General features: G+C 50.8%; 1 protein-coding gene across 2 annotated transcripts in view; it reads left to right on the top strand.

The window, feature by feature from the left end:
• The window catches only part of CLPTM1 (CLPTM1 regulator of GABA type A receptor forward trafficking), a 39,917-nt gene extending 27,220 nt beyond the window's left edge, over nt 1-12,697 (top strand). For both annotated transcript variants that reach the window (XM_044988440.1, XM_044988441.1), the window contains exons 7-14: nt 343-463; nt 2,098-2,342; nt 5,438-5,531; nt 6,385-6,575; nt 7,040-7,135; nt 8,458-8,593; nt 11,301-11,468; nt 12,001-12,697. In XM_044988440.1, coding sequence (XP_044844375.1) covers nt 343-463; nt 2,098-2,342; nt 5,438-5,531; nt 6,385-6,575; nt 7,040-7,135; nt 8,458-8,593; nt 11,301-11,468; nt 12,001-12,290 — 1,341 coding nt within the window. In that variant the 3' untranslated portion in view covers nt 12,291-12,697. The remainder of the gene's footprint in view (nt 1-342; nt 464-2,097; nt 2,343-5,437; nt 5,532-6,384; nt 6,576-7,039; nt 7,136-8,457; nt 8,594-11,300; nt 11,469-12,000) is intronic.
• Nucleotides 12,698-19,046: the final 6,349 nt, after the last annotated feature.

Raw genomic sequence — 19,046 nt, 5'->3', positions numbered from 1 at the left:
AAAGGAAATTCTGAATTGCACAATGATGCAGAATTCCTCCAGGAGTAAGTTTATCTCCTCTAATCTATCTACATCTGCCCACGTTTGGCCAAGATCTGGGTGAAACTGTCTTCCCCTTTGTCTCCTTCATGGTCCTAAACCCCTCGGGTCCTTACATCCCTGTCAGATGGTCTCTCTAGCTGCATTATGGAAGTCCAGTGCCTTTATCTGTGTTCTCTTTCCCCAGGACCAAATCTAATGAGCTGCACTGGCTGTTTTTATATATGTGGCGCCCTCTTGCTATCGCTAGAGCAATGAAATGCCCAGCACCCTGTACCAAATGTGGCTGTGTTTTTGTTGCAGAGAGCAGAAGACTTTGGCCCTGTGGAGGTGATCTCACACTGGCACCCTAATCTCACCATCAACATAGTGGACGATCATACTCCCTGGGTGAAGGGTAGTGTGCCACCGCCTCTGGACCAATGTAAGAACTTGGGATCTGCCAGCACTTCCCGTTCTCTGAGATGCCATTTTGGAATGTGTGTTTTTGCTCCAAGAACTCGTCTCTTCACAGCTCATCTGTCTGGTTCTTGTAGCTGGTCTTGTTATCTCCTCTCATCACAGCTCTCTGCAGACTTTCCCTCTGATATTTGCCCACTTTGGGGCACTTGTTGTAATGTAGTAGTTGCATGCGAGTGGAATTGGTTTTGTCTGCTTTGGACTGGCTTAATTTCTTCAGCATGCTTGTGGATTGGGCAGTTGAGGGGCTTGGAAATGGAATATTGGAGACTTTCCCTCTAGTTCAGTAGTATAAATTTCTCCCAGGTTGGTAGTAACTAAATTGTTCCTGTCTGTTCATTGCCTTGTGAGTAGGCTTGGAAGGATTGGATTTTTAGCAGTAAATGTTGGTAAACACTGACTTCAACACACACACACACACACACTATTTCCATCAGTGATGATTGATGTTGATAGGTAGACAAAGTAAGAAAAATGCTGCTTGAAAACTTGAGTCCAACCATAATGTGCTTAAGAGGGTGTTATAATGCCGGCATTAGCAGAGCTAGAGCAGAGCACCTTTTTAGGGAGCTTTAACTTTCTTAATCTCAACATGTGTCATTAAATAATTATTGTCAGACACCTCCCTCCATAATATCCTTTAACTGTGAAAAAATAAATAGGTAAAAATTGGATAAACACTTAAAGAAATAAGCACTGATAGCTGTCAAAATTATTTTTAAAAAAGCAAATTGAATTCTACCAAGCCTGCTTACGGGAAGTGAGTTAATGGCTTCAGTGCAGCGTCTAAGAGGCAGGCTTCCACAGCGAAAAACAAAAAATACCCTAAAAAACCCCAACCAATTCACCCTTGTAATTGGGTCCGTGTTGCCTGTCTCAGTGGCAACCCAGGACCGAATGGGTCATGGAGCGTAAACTCTCACCAGGTGGCCCCTAAGTAAGGACTCTGTTACGCTATCAGGGAAGGATGGTATGTGGCAGACTTTCCCTGCTGCTCCCCATGCCGTTCTGTGGCTAAACAAACATCCGTCTCCAGGGTTGTTAGACCGGCACTATCCATCAGCTTGAGATTGAAATCACAATCGCTCTTTAAAAGACAATAGCTGGCACCATAAACTTCCTGGAAGCCAGTTTGATATACTGGAATTCTGCACGTGGCCTGGTTTCCAGAGGGCGTTAATTGGATGCTGTCAGACTGCTTTCAATACCCGAGTCTGAGCTTGGTCAGTAATATACAGAGGGAATGGGTTTGAGCTCTGGGCACCGAGAGAGAGGTGCTATACTCTCCCGTCCCTCTGTGGCAAAGCAAGACCCCCTCCTTGGCACTCTGGCCGTCACTTAGTGCCCTGTGTGCTGCAGGAGCTGGCCTCTTTCTCCCGAGGGAAGGCCGGGAGGCTCAGGCTCCATGTGCAGCCAGCTGTACAGAAGCAGTTGCTGGTCTGGGGTTTCTGTTGGTGCTGGTCTAGGATGATTTTTGTAGCTGCAGGATGAGGTGGGTCTCCATTGTCTGTCTTAGTGAGTGAAGGTAGCTTTCTTTGTGCTATCCCATCCCTGTTTGCTCTCTCAGGCCTGTCTCTGCGCTCTCTCCCATTGCTGCAGATGTGAAGTTCGATGCGGTCAGTGGTGACTACTACCCCATCCTCTACTTCAACGATTACTGGAACCTGCAGAAGGATTACTTCCCCATCAACGAGACAGTGGAGCGGCTACCTTTCCGCCTCTCCTTCTGCCCACTCTCGCTGTGGCGCTGGCAGCTCTATGCCGCACAGAGCACCAAGTCCCCGTGGAACTTCCTGGGAGAGGACTTGTACGAGCAATCGGATGAGGAGCAGGATTCTGTAAAGGTTAGACAGCCTTGACAAATCTCCTCTGGGGGGTTTTCTCCAGCTTTGTTTTTGGTGGGTCCCTCTCTCTTCCACTTTCCACGGAGGTACCACAGGCCTCTGTCCTCGGCTCGCACCTCTCCACCCTTTCTAACCCACTTGCAGAGCTTCAACTGCTGTTCCTGTGTGGATGACACCCAAATGTACCTCTCCACTCCTGGCCTGTCCCCCTCCATCCAGCCCCGTCTTGGCTTGACTTTCCAATAGCTCCTCATTTCATGCTGTCAGCTTAATTTTAACATAGCCAAACCCGAACTGCTGGGATAAGAGTTTCAAAAGACTAAGTGACTTAGGAGCCTGAACACCAAATGGCAAAGTCACTTTTGAAAATGCATCTTAGGCCCCTAAGTCGTTCAGGCAATTTTCAGAACATTCCCAAATGGCCTATCCCCTCCTGATCCTTCTCTGGCCCACACATCACCACCATCTGGGATCCCTTTCAATTTCCTTTTTCTGTCAAATCCCAGCAGCGTCTGGATCGTGCTGCTGTATTCTGCATACATCTGGAAGATCCAGCCCTTCCCTTCTGGCCCTGCAACTGGTGGGCTTGCCCAGGTCCCCTTGGCTTCCTGCTTTGATTCCTGCCTTCTCTGCCCAACACCCGCCTTTCTTCTTCTGGGATAGAGAATCGGCCACTCCATGGCTTCAGGAAGTGCTCCAAGTATGCACAGGCCCAGTCGTGAACTGGCCTCTGCAAGGACTGAGAGATGTTTCTTTGAGCACTCCTTGCCTGGACAGGGCAGCTTTGAGTGCTCCTGTTCTCAGCCAGTGCTTCCGGTGTGGTGGGGTGAACTCAGCTTGGGACACATGAAGGGCTTCAGCCTTAAGCTGTATCAGTGTCTCCTGTGACTGGGTACAACAGGACAGGCCCCAGGATATTATTGCCAAGGAAACGGAGGCCAGTGTAGTCAGCGCTGTTCTGCTGTGACGAGTGCTCTGTAGAAATGGTGTCAACCATCACAGGACTTACTCTTGGATCTTGTCTTCCTAGCTCAAGACAGGCCGGGACTCCCCCAGCTGTTAGAACAGTGGGGCTCTGGGGAGCTGGCAGTGGGATGACCTTGAAGACTAGAGTGACAGAAATGGGATGAAATTCAATAATACTAAGTGCAAGGTCATGCACTTATCATCTAATAATAAGAATCTGTGCTACAAGCTGGGGGTTCATCAGTTAGGGTGCAGAGAGACTTGGATGTGTGAGTTCATTGCTGGATGGCTGAGCCACCAACCAGTGTGACGTGGCTGTGAAAAAGGCAAATGCGATGCTAGGATAATAGGCGAGGCATTTCCAGTACATCCAGAGAGGTACTAATGCCATTGTACAAGGTATTGTTTAGACCTCACTTGGAAGGCTGTGTGCAATTCTGGTCATCCATGGTCAAGAAAGATTAATTCAACCTGGAACAGGTGCCGAGAAGAGCTACCAGGCTGCTCAGGGGAATGCAGGGCCTGCCTTCTGAGAGGAGACCAGAAGAGCTTGGTTTGTTAGCCTAGTAAAAAAGAAGGCTGAGAGGCGATGTGATTGCTCCTTGTAAATACAGCAAGGAGGTAAACACAGAGAGAGTGATGAGCTCTTTAAGCTAAAGGACAGTGTTGGCACAAGAACAAGTAGATATAAACTGGCCAGGAACAAATTCAGGCTGGTAATTAGAAGAAGGTTTCTAAACATCAGAGGGGTGAGGTTCAGAGTTGCTGGAGAAAGCTGAACAAATTTGAGAGCAAATGTCTGATGGGGTTGCTTGGGATGGTGGGGGCAGGGCTCAGCAACCTGGGGGGTTATGTCCTATGTCCCTAAAGTTCAACCTTCAGGGTTTCAGTTGGCCGCCAGCCAGGGGTCAGACAGATTTATTCCCCTGCCCCAATGTATTCTGGGAGGGCTTTATCTCCTTTGAAGCATCAGAGCTGGCCATAGCTGAAGGTAGGACATTGTGGGGGTGGCCAGACCTCTGAGGTGGCACCGAGCATTCTCTGTCAGGTGCTTGGCTGGTTGGTTCTGACTCGTGCTCAGAGTTGAACTGATGGCTGTATGTGGCTCTAACTGCCACTGCAACCCATCCCCCCCTCTGTCAACAGCTGCCTGGGGCATTGCCGTTAATGTGGGGTGTCATCCCCCAAACTCCATCACTGGAAAAACACAGGTCAATTGGGATGGAAAGTGATCCCTTAGCTCTTTCTTTGTGAGGCTGGCAGCAGAATCTGGGCCTGTAGCAGGACCTCAGCCCTCCCTAACAAAGCCCACCACTTCCTCTGTGCCCAGCTGGGGTTCAGATCAGCACTGCTGCTCGTATAGAATCTCCCTGCGCTCTGGACAGCACTGTTAATCTGGGCAGTATTTGCAGCCAGTTGGTGAGGTCTGAGACGGGTACTGTGCTTTCCCCGAGGGGGCAGGGATCTGCGTTTCCTAATCTAGCAGTGTCCGAGTGTCAGGAAGGGCATTCTGGAAGGGCATGAGGAACCAGGGCAGCGCTGGTCTCTTTAACAGTGTTTTCAGGAGACATATTGTTCAGTATACATGGTTTTACAAAAGGCTTAAATTAAAATTACATGTGTACCTTTTGATGTAAGTGCATAGTTTATTTTAAAAGCTTTTCACTTTAGTTTAGAAATTAATCCTATTAATGCTGTATCCCTTCTTACAGAAATAAGTTCTGAGACTAGTGCAGGAAATAATGGTTTGATTGTGCCACTCACTGCAGTTTTATTCTGAGCTGTCACAGTCTTAGGGCCTCTCCTCGCTCCATTACAGTGGCTGGAGTGAAAGCCAGACACAGCGGGCTTTGCTCAGTCCCTGGGAGAGTATCCACAGTACCCCCCACACACTTAGATGTAATCTAACTTCCTGTTTCCTGTGACTCTGAAATCTGTTGGCATTTCTGCTTCCCCCCAGTTGTTCCTACTAAAGCATCTCTGGGTTGGGTTATTTTTCCACACATGTTCTGGCTCCTGTTTGTCCACCTGAAACCCTCAGTTCTGTCTAGATTGCCTTCTCTGGGTCCCTTTGGGTGGGGCCTGGCTGGAGGGGCAGGATAGGCCCTTCACATCTTTTTCTTTTCCAGGTTGCTCTTTTGGAGACCAATCCATATCTGCTGGCTTTGACCATTGTCGTTTCCATAGTTCACAGCATATTTGAGTTTCTTGCCTTCAAAAATGGTAAGTTCTGCAGTGCAGTGAAGATCTCCTCTTTTGGCTCCAGCCCTTCTCATAGGAAGGGTTTTTAACCTGGGTCTGCGTTGGCCTTGCAGAGTTGTTCAGTGCCCCTGTTGGGGGGGCAATGTGAATGTAAGAGGAAGAACGTCTGGGACAGGTGAAGATCATGGATGTGACTAAATGGAAAACATAGTTGTTTTCACTTGGGCCCAGGCTCTCCAGTGATAAATTGCTGAGGCCCCACAGGGGTGACTCAGCTGGCCTGTCCCTCTGCTACCTTCCCTAACTCTCTGCACTCTGCTCCTTGCCGTCTCCCCCCCCCCCATGTGCTTTAGGGCAGGAGGAGCACTCTCTCCATTCTGCCAACCACCAGTTTCACAACTCTCTCCTCAGCTGTTGTGGGGGCTTGCAAACTTCAAGTGCTTCCCTTACAAAGTCTGTGGGCAGCAAGCTTCATGCCTCTGACGCTGCTGGGAGTTCAGTCTGTATAATGACCCCATGATCACATACTAGCCACACACCTACTGGCCACAGGAGAGTCTGTATCCACAACATAATGGAGAGGGCAAAGTCAGTCTGCTGCTAACAGTGGATGGGTTTCTGGCCAGGTTCTTCTGAACCACCTTCATGGCCCACAGAGCTGGCCTGGCCATTTTCTTCTCCATACAGCTGGGAAACGCAAGTCACTCCCACTCATGGAGGTGAAAGGCATTAGCAAGTAGACCTGTGCTCTGCTCCTTTCATAAGGTAGAGGAGAAAGCTGGAAACTCCTCCCTGCAGTGGGGCTCTGGCTGCCTCTGAAGGGGCCCCTATGCTCAGGAATTTCTCCCTCTATGCTCTTCTCTCTGGCCCCTAGATATCCAGTTCTGGAACAGCAGGCAGTCTCTGGAGGGGCTCTCCGTCCGCTCTGTGTTCTTCGGGGTATTTCAGTCACTTGTGGTCCTTCTCTACATCCTGGACAATGAAACTAACTTTGTGGTTCAAGTCAGCGTCTTCATCGGGCTCCTCATAGACCTCTGGAAAATCACAAAAGTCATGGATGTCAGGGTAAGCACATGGCTTGTTGCACTAGACCAGTGGTTCTCAGCCTGCAGGCGGCCCAATTAGCCCACAGCTGTGTGCTAAAGCCCGGTCCATATGCCCAGGGTCCGCTGGGTTTCCCGCTGCCTTGTGGGGAGGGGGCAGGGCTGCCGGCCCACCCCATGTGGTGGGAGTCCAGGGTCCAGGGCAGCCGCGCAGGGTTGGGGTCCAGGGCAGCCGCGCAGGCCCCACGGGGTCAGGGGTCCAGGGCTGCTGTTGCCCTGGCCCCTGCGGCCCATTGTGGGCCGCATACGCACTAGACAGAAGGGGTGCCCTGTGTAGAAGACCCAATTCTCCACCTTGCCAGAGTAAGCAGAAAGCTAGAGTGTGAGATCCACACCCCTAGCTAGGCTGCCTTCTCAGGAGGAGCCCCTTTGGGGCCTTTATTATGTACTGCCTCCCCTGTAACTTCTGCTCTTGTCAATAAACAGGTGGATCGAGACAACAAAGTCGCTGGGATTTTTCCACGTTTAACCTTCAAAGACAAATCAACATATATAGAATCGTCTACCAAAGTCTACGATGATGTAAGTCCAATGCCTGGCAGGGGATTTCCTTCAGCGCGTGGTAGGATCCCTCTGGGAGGCGGGGGTAGTGTGGGTTAGATTCCTACGCCACTGGACATGGGAGCTCTTGACCGGGGAAAGGGGACCCAGGTATACCCTGCATTAGGATCCTGCTCCTGGAAGAGGAGAGGTACCCTGGTCATCCCTTCGAGCTTATTCCTTGGGAAGCTGCTGCTCTCCCAGCAGGACAGCAGCTCCCTTGCTAAGCTGGGCTACACTGGGCCCTGCAAGAGAGCTGAACCCACAGCACGTTCTAGTTGTTGGCTTGTTTGCCCTGAGTTCTGTTCTGTTCTCTCCTCTCCTCTCCTCTCCTCTCTGCTGGATGGACGCGTGGGTTTTCATGTGTCCAGTTTGCTACTCCCCTGGGTCTATCTCACCTCTGACCCCTGGCAGCTGCTTGAGTGACGCATGCCCTCCATGTGCCTGTCTGCAGCCACGGTATCCCCTCCATCAGCTCAGTGTGTGGCCCAGTGCCCGCACTAGGCCCTGCTGCCCCAAGTTACACCCTTCAGTCTTTTCCTTCCGGCATGGCTGCAGGTGCTGAGGCATAGTTGTCATTAAGCCACGTGTGTGGTGGTGCAGTCCCACCCTCACGCAGCCGGGAATCTCAGCAAATCGTCATAGTCATGAACTGCTAAAGGATCCCCAAGATGCGTCTCTTGGCCACTCTGCTGGTCTGATCCCCAGAGCCAGGGTGGCGGTGTATGAGAGTAGCTCAGTGGCTTTCAAACTTCTTGTATTGGTGACCCCTTTCACACAGCAAGCCTCTGAATGTGATTTCCCCCCCCTCATAAAAAATGGGGGGTGCGTAATTTAATGGGGGCTAAGGGCTGTCAGTGGTTACCTTGTGACCCCCTGAGGGGTCGGGACCCCCAGTTTGAGAACCCCTGGTAGCTCTACCACCCCCAACCCCTCATCTTTGAGAGGTGGAGCGACAGCTGTTCAAGGGGCATGGAGCACGCTCACTCCTTGGTGGCTGTGGTGGCAGAAGGGGAAAAAGGATTGAGACCCTGCTTCCAGCCCTGCTGTGATGCGCTAGCGAGTGAGTGAGATGGGATGTGTCCAGCACCTTGTGACCCCAAGCACTGTTCAGAAACCCCCTTCTAACAAGAGTCTCCCCTGTGAAGCCAGGGCTTGAGATCCAGCAGGCCTGCAAAGAGGTGGGTCTGTGACTAGTGGGCCCCTGCACACGCGCACGCACACACGTACCCTCCCCCCCGATCCTGAGCAGGATTCTGTGTGGCTCCTAGCTGACCGGTCACCTTTGAATATTGCCTCCCCAGATGGCATTCCGGTATCTCTCGTGGATTCTCTTCCCCTTGCTCGGCTGCTACGCTGTGTACAGCTTGCTGTACATGGAGCACAAGGGCTGGTACTCGTGGGTCCTGAGCATGCTCTATGGCTTCCTTCTGACGTTCGGTGAGTAGCACCCACAAGGCAGCGTTCTGGATGCCTGAGTTTGCTGGAGTCACTGGGCCCTGTCCGAGGCCTCCTGACCCCCTCCCGGCCTCTCGTGCCCAGCTTCGGGGTCCACCCGCACTCGGGGGAGGCCGTGGATAGTGCTCTGCACGCGTTAGAGGCTGGTCATGTGTGTCTGGCTGGAATTAGGATGAGCTTTCAGCAGGGAGAAGAGATACTGAGTTGCACTTACCAGTAAGGAGCCCTCCAGCTCCTGATATCGCATACAAAGGGCCTGGCTTCACATCAGCTGTTTGGGAGTCATTAAGAAAGGGATAGATGATAAGACAGAAAATATCATATTGCCTCTATATAAATCCATGGTACACCCATATCTTGAATACTGCGTGCAGATGTGGTCGCCCCATCTCAAAAAAGATTAATTGGAATTAGAAAAGGTGTTCAGAAAAGGGCAACAAAAATTAGGGGTATGGAACAGCTTCCACATGAGGCAAGATTAATAAGACTGGGAGTTTTCAGCTTGGAAAAGAAACGATTAAGGGGGATATGATAGAGATCTATAAAATCATGATAGGTGTGGAGACTGCAAATAAAGAAGTGTTATTTATTCCTTGTAACGCAAGAACTAGCGGGGGGTCACCAAATGAAATTAATAGGCAGCAGGTTTCAAACAAACAAAAAAATATTTCTTCACACAATGCAGTCAACCTGTGGAACTCTTTGCCAGAGGATGTTGTGAAGGCTGAGAGTATAAAAACTCAAAGAAGAACTAGATACATTCATGGAGGATAGGTCTATCAAGGGCTATTAGCCAGGGTGGGCACGGATGGTGTCCCTCACCTCTGTTTGCCAGAAGTTGGGAATGGGCAATGGGATGGATCAGTTGATGATTACCTGTTCTGTTCATTCCCTCTGGAGTACCTGGCATTGGCCACTGTCAGAAGACTGGATACTGGGCTAGATGGACCTTTGGTCTGACTCAGTATGGCCCTTCTTATGTTCTATGTTCTCATTTCTCTCTCGTGCTCTTTCTCACAATCCAGAGCAGATGATTGCAGTCTTCTTGTTTCTTTGTTCCTGTCTCCTAACCCCAACTTTGAAGCATGCCCTGCGGTATTGTGTAGGCACCTCCAATCTCCTTTCAGACTCTGGGTATTGACATTCCCCATGGGCTTCGCCTGCAGTGACTAGGTTTCACTGTCCCTCACTTAGTAACAGTTGTAGTCTGTTTCTGGCCATACTCCCTGCTCTTGGGGGAGCTACTGTAGCAACTTCAGACTCTGTTAATCATCAGCTTCTGTTTCAGAGAGGTTCTGTTTCCTGCGGTATCCCCGTGCGTTGCCAGTGTGTGCTGGTGAATTGCTGGGCAACTCCCTTTTCTGTGTAGGTCAAAGTCCAGCCTTGCTAGTTTGAACTCGGGTGGAACCTCTTCTGCCTAAATGAACTGATGGAATCCAAGCAGGCTGTGATCATAGAAGCTGTTTCCAAGCTTGCAGTGTGTCTTCCTCACATAGGCTTAGTCTACACTGCAAAGTTTTGCCGGCAGAGCTCTGTTCCTTAGGAGTGTGGGGAAACTCTCACATTCTCTAGCCAGCAAAGCTATGCTGGCAAAACCCCTGGTTAAGACTAAATGTAGAATCTTTTATTAAGAATCTGAATCAATGTATGTTAAGCCAAATAACTGGTTAAAATGTGTGTAGATACAGTGTATCCTCCAGGCTAGCCAATAGAAACACCAATGGAATGTAAAGGCTGTATAGGTTAGTTGCAAATCAGCATGTTTTAATTGTTACCAGCCAGTGAGAATTGAACGTTCTTTAGGAAAAGAACTAAACAGTGCCAATGCAAAGCAAGATTAAAATCAGTGATTTAAATCAAGGTTTCCTGATAGGTGATTTAAATCAGTCCATCCTGACCTGCAGTCTCCTGATCTCTGCAAGGCTGCCATGACCTCCCTTAGCTAACGTGTTGCAATTTACCCACAGAACACCCGACCTGCATTGAAAACCAAACTCCCTTTATTTTCACTTGCTTTGCTGCTGACCAGCCTCCCAAAGCTACTGTTCCCTGTTCCTTTCAGATTTCAGTGGGCTTGTGGCTGCCTGCCTCTCTCCTCCTCTCTGCCTCCCACTGTTCTGCTCGTAGCATTGGCTGCCTCGGGCCCTTCATGTAATCTCACCACTACGGGCTCAGGAGCCTTCTTCCTTGCCGTGCCTGCTGTTTTGAGCAGCCGCCTTGTGTTTAATAGATTTTAAGGCCATAAGGAACCACTCTGCTCATCCAGTCTGATCACCTGCCCAGCACAGGTCAGAGAATCCTGTCCAGCCCAGCAGCTTGCAGTTGGACTAGCGCACATCAGCCTGGGCTCAAGTCATGAGGAATGCACCCCATCCTTCAGTAGCTTGTTCGGTGGCTGATTGGCTTCGCTGCTAAAAACGTGACTCTGCCATTTCAGATAGCGGAGAAGGTCTCTCCTCCCTGCCTCTGCCTCAGCTGTTTATTCTTGGGACTCTGAGTGTGGTGAACTCCGTAGCGATTGGGGCCTGCTTTATGGCAGAGCTGCTGTGCACAGGGTTTGCCCTCATTTCTGCCAGGATGTAACTCCATGGCCCGGGCCAGCTCTGTTGGCATCCAGCCTGTCCCAGACGCACACTGGCCGGAGTTAGCCTAGAGGCCCGCGGCCTGATTTCTCCCCATTTCCCCCCAGGTTTTATTACGATGACGCCGCAGCTGTTCATAAACTACAAACTGAAGTCAGTGGCCCACCTGCCCTGGAGGATGCTCACCTACAAAGCGCTCAACACCTTCATCGATGACCTCTTTGCCTTTGTGATCAAAATGCCCATGATGTACAGGATAGGCTGCCTCCGAGATGGTAAGGGGCTCAGTGCCAGCCTCCCATCCCCTGCCATTGTCTGTAAGGATGGCAACGCGTCTCCTTTACAAATGTGTCGTACAGGCTTGGAGCATGCCGTGCTACTTGGGGATGGGGGTGTAGCATGTCCGTGTGTCTCCCCAGCTAGTGTGGGGATCACCCAGGCTTAGCTGGGACCCTACCAGTGTCTGAACCCAGCACTCAAGACCCCACTTCTTTCGGCTGATTGCAGCTGCATGGCCCTTCTCCCACTGAGCCTTCCAGGAGTCCAGTGATGGCTCCATGGGCTGGCCTGTGAGTTCCCCATGCAGGATGAGAAGAGAGAGCTTTCTTCCTCCTCTGCCCCAGGGCCTCAGCAACTCCCTTGTGGGCTGCAGCTGAGCTATGCTGTCACTCGTGCCTGGGGGTCTCTTGCCAAGCAGCTCACGAGGCACTTATAGGCCACGGGGGACCGAGAACTGGGCAGTTCAGAGGGGTGCATCTGGCCTGGGGTTTGCCTGCTGTTTACGCTCGCTCTGCTCTCCTCCCACAGATGTCGTCTTCTTCATTTACCTCTATCAGCGCTGGATCTACCGGGTGGATCTGACACGCGTCAACGAGTTTGGGATAAGCGGGGAGGGCCAAGTCCCTCAGCTAACACAAGGTACCACCCCAGCAGACTGTGCCCCTGCACTGCTACCCGATGGGGAGGCGACGAGCACCCAGGGGGTGATAAAGGAGGGCCTGGCTGATGGGTCCCCTGCACCAGTAGCGGAGGATGTGGCCGATGGCTCCCCTGGGGCACAGACGGAGAAAACAGCAGAGGACAAGAAAAAGGACTAACCTGCTCTAACTTTAATTTTTAAACAAAGCCTAACTTTCCACTCTCCCCCTTGGATCCTGGCCAGAAAGCGAAGCGGGGAAGCTGCTATGGTCCTCTGGCTCCAAAGCTTTTTATTTTCTATTCCAGTAACTTTGGGGCGGGGAGGGATTGAGAATTTGGTGACATTCATGTGATGTGCTGTATCCATGGGAGAGAACCCCCGTATCTCTGTGTTTAAAGTCAAACTCATCCAGTAATCATTGTGAGCGCCGTTCCATTGTGCAGGTGTTTAGGACATTAAGGAGTTTCTCAGAGTTGTGTCTCTGTTTCATAAAGAGAGCTGATTATCCGAACAGGTCCCATTTCTCATCATTGCACTCTACTATGGACTCTGGATTGAATAAATTCATATGGGTGTTAAGTTAAACCTTGCCCTCTTCTTTCATCTCTCTACACATCTGCCCTGGATGCAGGCTCCTCTAGGAACATAGGATTTGCCAGACTGGATCAGAACTGAGCCCCATCTAGCCCAGCCACCAGCATCAGCTGCTTCAGAGAGAGGTGTGAGAGCCCCTAATAGCAGAGGTGGAATAATCTCCTCTCCTCCTCAGGTCTCAACCTGGTCTCTAAACTCTGAAGCCAAGGTTTAATATCCTGCCCACATGTATTGGTTTTTTTTGGTTAATTCCCATATATGTCCAGTCCCTTTTTGAATCTTAAGTTCTTAGCCTCAGTGGTTTCCTGTGGTTAATGAGTTTCACAGTTTAATTACACGTTGTGTGAAAAATTATTTCCTTGTCGGTTTTGAATGCGCCACCTTGTAATTCAATGGAAGGTCTTTGTTCTTGTGTTAGGAGGCAGAAAGAACAGGCGCACCTTCTCCGGGACCTGTCACTGTTTTACAGACGTTTATCTTGTCTCCTCCAAGGTTACAATCTGGGTTTTTTGTTTTTGGTTTTTTGGTATCTTCATTTGAGAGTTTTCCAGGCCTTGATCATTCTCTGTTCCCCACTAGTTCTGCACTGTCCTCTAAAATGGGATGATCACACAGCGTCCAAATGGGGTCGCGCCACCGAGTTTTGGTAAGATAAATAATAGAGAACATTTTAAAGCTGTCCCATTCCTTATGCAAGCCAGAATTAGCTAATGTTCTCAGACCTCCCCATCTGAGCACCTCCCAGAAATGGGTCAAGCCAGGTGACTAGCATGTTATCAGTGGCAGGAACCACATTTTTAACTTCAGCACCCAGAACTCTTGTTTTCAAAAATCACCTTGCAGCATGCAGTTCTGTCTGAACAGGCTGAGCTGCCTCCCGGAGCCCCCTGCTAGCAGAGTGAAGGTGATGCCAGGGCAGAGGTGCCAACTGCAGCCGTGCCAACCCAGCCTGCCCTCTGAGAGCCACGCTGGCTTTGCTGGTTTGTTGTGTTGGCTCTGCAGGGCTGGCAGGAGTCCAAGGCAAGTCGGTCAGCGGATGTACCTGCCTGAGGAGACAGGACCTCTTCTGCAGTGAGCAGAGCCATGTTCAGAGTGCCCAAGGGTGAGTAACAGGTGTGATGTGCCCTGTCCTGGCCTCTCTGCTGCTCCATTTGGACCATGGAAATTGCTTAGGGGCTGCGCTGCCACTTGGACACTGGTCACTCTCCTTGATTGCCAGGGGGTTTGATTACAGCCATCCGCGGGGCAGATGCATTGGCCTGCCTTAGGGACACTGGCTTGAGCATAAGCCTAATAGTGGTGGGTGGAGGCTGACTTCTGAGGAGCTTTTTTGCAGCTGCTGGCCTCTGTTCTTTCAGCACCAGATCGCTGCTTGTGAGACGCGCGCGCGGCCCGCCCCTGCGTTACCACCGTGGCCTGAAGCTCCATGCTGTGACGGCTCTTCGGAGCAGCTGCCCGGGAAGCTTGCTCCGTTTCACTCCATATAGACCTCATTCCCGTCCACGCCTATGCCTCTCTCTCCTGCAAGCCCACTGTTGGCGTTTGGTGCTCAGTAGGCTGTTGAGTGCAGGTGCCTTTGCCAAGGGAGTGGGAGGAGAGGGCATTGTTTTGGCAGCTGATTTAATTCATAGCCTTGGTGCTGCCATCCAGGTCTTCTGCTGTTATTAAATGAGACCTTATTAAATGAGCAGCTGCTGCTGCTGTTGCTTCCCGTGCATCTCAGACCCCTAGCCAGGCTCCAGGAGTCTAGCACACATGCCTGAAAGAACATAAATTGAAAATTCAGAAAATACAGTTCTGCCCCCACCTCTGAAGAGCTGGAGTCCCAGTAGGGCAGATCTCAGGACTATGGAGCCCTGGAGAACATGCCATTCACATCATGCTCAGGGAGGTTCTTTGAAGCGGGAGATGCCAGCCACCGAAATGGCATGTCAAACACCAACTCACCCCACATCTGCGGCAGTGAACTGAGCTGGAAAATGAACTAACTTGCAGGGGAAGCCCTTGAGTATCTGCACTGGGGCTTGGAGGGGCTGTCTCTTGTCCTCAGATGCACCCACAGCAGCAGGCAGGTATGTGCTCATGGTGCTTTTCTCTCAGCCATGCCCAGAAGCTCTGTGGGCTTCAGAGCCAGCTCTACTGCCCCTGAAGAGTGGTGAAACTGAGCCCTTGCCAGCCAAGGGAACACGAGTGCCACAGGACAGGTAGTCTGGGGTGCAGCTGGACCTGTGGCCTCTGCTTTCTGCGGCAGGAATCCTGGCTCGGAAGCTTGTCGATCCATTTTCATCGCCCAAGTGGAGGGACTGGTGCCTTTGCTAATCCCCGGGGAGTTTAGGGCTGTTGTTCCTCAGTTAAAGCAGGCCGGGCTACAGAGCTGGAGTGACTTGCTGAAGGCTCTAGGAGGAGTCACTGGTGAAGCTGGACCCAGAGCCCATGTGTTCTAGAAAATCTTCCTCTCGCTGCATTTCCTAACAAGAAATAATTGCCCGATTCCCAGCTTTGGCCTGTTTGGCTCCCCCTCCAACCCACAAGCTCCCTGCCTTCACATGTCAGGCCATGTTGCCCTGCCCCCCTTTCCAAATGTAACCCCTCATCCCACTGTCCACCTCTGCCTCTGTTCCCCTGCCCTTCTTCATATAGTCTCCCATGCTGCCATCCTGTGCTCAGGAATAGCTGCCCATCATGCGCAGCGCTGTGGCCTTAATCTAGAATCCCAGAAATGCCGGTCTGGAGCAGGCCCCGAGAGATCAAATCCATCCCCCCTCCACTGTGACTACACCTAGACCCTCCCTCACAGGGGTTTGGCCAACCTGGTCTTAAAAAACCTCCAGTGACGGGGATTCCCCAGCCTCCCATGGACGCCTTATCTACCCTTCGAGTTAAAAATCTTCTGTAATATCAAACCTAAAGCTCCCTTGCTGTAGCTTAAGCCCATTACTTGTCCTCCCTTCAGTGGACGTGGAGAACAGTTGATCTCTGTCCTCTTTCTAACAGCCCTGAACATATTTGAAGACTGTTCTCAGGTCCCCTTTCAGTCTTTTCTCAACACGAAACGCGCCCAGTTTTTTAACCTGTCTCCCTGCTCAGGTTTTCTAAACCTTTTGTCGTTTTTGTTGCCTTCCTCTGGTTTCTCTCCAGTTTGTTCCCACCTTTCCTGAAGTGAGGTGCATAGAACTGGACCCAGTCCTCCAGTTGAGGCCCACCAGTGCCTAGCACAGTGTTTCTCAAATGCTGCCATCAGGGGCTCTTCTTGCAGTCACAGCTGTGATAGGCTACACCCCCCGGCTCCCCGCCAGGGTACCTGACATACTGGGGTACCACTGAGCCTGCCTGTTCCACCCTCCTGGGCTCCCTTACACTGTTCTGCTGAGCCAGGCCCTCAAGCCTCCTCCAGCGCGCACACAGGTTGGGACACCCCCAGCTGCAGAAAGAGACACTGAAATCAGCTCTGCACGGAAAGACTCAGCTAGGGGATTGCCCGGCACTCAAGTGCACATCCCCTCTGGGGGGCGAACCCCAAATTGTATTGTCTTGCACTGCACAGGGAACTGTACGTTGTAAGCCCCTGAAAATCACCACCTCCCTCATGCAGAGGAAGACATGCACAGCTTTTCCCCCCCCCTCCCCTCCGTTACGAATTCCACAAACTGATTTTAGAGAAAACAAAAACGTGTATTATCTACAAAGGATGGATCTGAAGGGATTATAAGGGATAGCAAACAGCTCAAAGCAGATTACGGCAACAAACATGCAAACTCAGCCTAATACACTAAAGAAACTGGTTGCAAGTAGTAATTTCTCACCCTAAATGTTGTTGTTTTAGGCATTTCTTTTGCAGGCCAGACACCTTTTCCAGCCTGGGCTCAGCTCTTCTCTCCCGCTCCTTGTTTCTTGACTGCTGGAGACATCTATCCTGGGCAGGGATTCAGTGAAGAATGAACCCTGATTATCTTCCTCCCCTGCCTTACATAGGGTTTACAGAGGGCAAGAATCCTTTGCCTTTCAGTATCAGAGGGGTAGCTGGGTTAGTCTGTATTCACAAAAACAACAAGGAGTCTAGTGGCACCTTAAAGACTAACAGATTTATTTGGGTATAAGCTTTTGTGGGTAAAAAACCCACTTCTTCAGATGCATGGAGTGAAAATGACAGATGCAGGCATTATTATACATGAAGAGAAGGGAGTTACCTTACAAGTGGAGAACCAGTGTTGACAAGGCCAGTTTAGTTAGGGTGGATGTGGTCCACTCCCAATAACTGATGAGGTGTCAATACCAAGAGAGGGAAAATTGCTTTTGTAATGAGCCAGCCACTCCCAGTCCCTATTCAAGCCCAAATTAATGGTGTTAAGTTTGCAAATGAATTGTAGCTCAGCAGTTTCTTTGAAGTCTGTTTTTGAAGGTTTTTTGGTGAAGCATGGCTACTTTTAAATGGGTTATAGAATGTCCAGGGAGACTGAAGTGTTCTCCTACTGGCTTTTGTGTATTACCATTCCTGATGTCTGATCTGTGTCCATTTATCCTTTTACGTAGAGACCGTCCCGTTTGGCCAATGTACATGGCAGAGGGGCATTGCAGGCACATGATGGCATATATCACATTAGTAGATGTGCAGGTGAATAAGCCTCTGATGGTGTGGCTGGGTCCTTTGATGGTGTCACTAGAGTAGATATGGGGACAGAGAAGGCAACAGAGTTTGTTACAGGGATTGGTTCCTGGGTTAATGTTTCTGTGGTGTGGTGTGTAGTTGCGTCAGATTTAGGGGCTGTCTGTACGTGAGGACTGGTCCTGCCTCCTAAGGTCTGTGAGAGTGGGGGGCAGCAATGCCCCTCTGCCTGGTACATTGGCCAAACCGGACAGTCTCTGCATAAAAGAATAAATGGGCACAAATCAGACATCAGGAATAGTAACACACAAAAGCCAGCAGGAGAACACTTCAGTCTCCCTGGACACTCAATAACAGATTTAAAAGTAGCCATTCTTCAAAAAAAATAAACCAAGCCCTGGCAAATCTGCTGCTCTCTCCAAAGTGTGCCTGGTTTCAGCAAAGTATTTAATTAGCCTCCACAAACTTCTGTTCCTTGCCTGCAGAGTATAGTGATCTCAGCCCAAGAAGCTCTGCAATGTGATTCCTTCTGAGGACATGCTCAGTTGAGACATAATGACATTGACTTGGTGTGCAGCAGAATGTAGTAAGAAGAGCATGGACTGGATTTCATTAACACTACTGAGCTGCTTGTGAATGATTTTGTGACTACACATATTGGTGATGTCTTTCGCTGAATGTCACTGTCATTGGCAGTGCAAGTCACTAGATTTGTTACTGGTCACTGACACTTATTTTCTCGCTAATGAAACTCAAAAGTCACTAAAGTGAGTGACAAAGTAGCTAAATTGGCAACATGGGGACCCACCTCCCCGACCAGCAGGGGGTCTTCATTGCCGAGTTCCCTGTCGGTGGAGCTGAGATTGAAAGAGCTAGAGGACCATGAGAGACAAGCAGCATGAACGGGTGCTGGCAGAGCTGAGAGGCAGAAGGACCCCTGCCAGGCTGTGGGGGGATGGGCCCAGGCTGGCCAAACCCGCAGGGAACCCTATCATCAAATTGTTGCCCCAGTTTAAGGAAGGGGGGAGGTTATAGACACCTACCCCACTGCCTTTTAGCAGGCCTGCAATCTGAACCAGATTGACCCTGCAACAAGCTCTGGGATTTCACCCCCTCACTGGGTCCCAAGGCCATAGCCAGATGGATGGGGTGGAAGCAGGGGACTATGAACTGTTTTTAAAAAAAAGCCCTGAGGCTCAAGTTTGGGCTGACCCCTGAGACGTACAGGAAAAGGTTCCAGAGTAAGCAGGGATTGACCTACCTGGAACTGGCCACCCAGACAGGGGAATACATCTGCTAGTGAGAGTTGGGGCTGGGACCCTGACTAGGGAGGATGTATTTGAGCTGATGGGGCTGGAACAACTACAACCTGAGACCGTGGCTGGTGGACAAGAAGCCGAAGGCCCGGCAGAGTGCAGGGCGGCCGGCTGATGAGCGTAGACAGCAGGTCGGGATATGGATGGGTTCCCAGGAGCCACAGAAGGGGGGTCACCAAGGATCCCTCAAAAGGAGGACTTGGATAAACCCCTCCTGAGGGAGACAGCCAGTACTAGAGCTAACCGACTGCCCCCAGGGGACCAATGGGACCTGAGGTGTAATTACTGTAGGCAGAGGGGCTACAGATGGGTCCGATGCCAAAAACTCCAGGACAAGATGAGTGAGCCGAGCCCTCATCTAAGGGTTAACTGGGTGGGGCCCCAGCCCAAGGCGGGGCAGGCTTCCCAGGCAGGTGCGGCT

This window comes from Mauremys mutica, chromosome 15 (genome assembly GCF_020497125.1).
Source record: "Mauremys mutica isolate MM-2020 ecotype Southern chromosome 15, ASM2049712v1, whole genome shotgun sequence".
Classification (NCBI taxonomy): domain Eukaryota; kingdom Metazoa; phylum Chordata; order Testudines; family Geoemydidae; genus Mauremys; species Mauremys mutica.
This window is presented reverse-complemented; position numbering and strand designations above follow the sequence as displayed.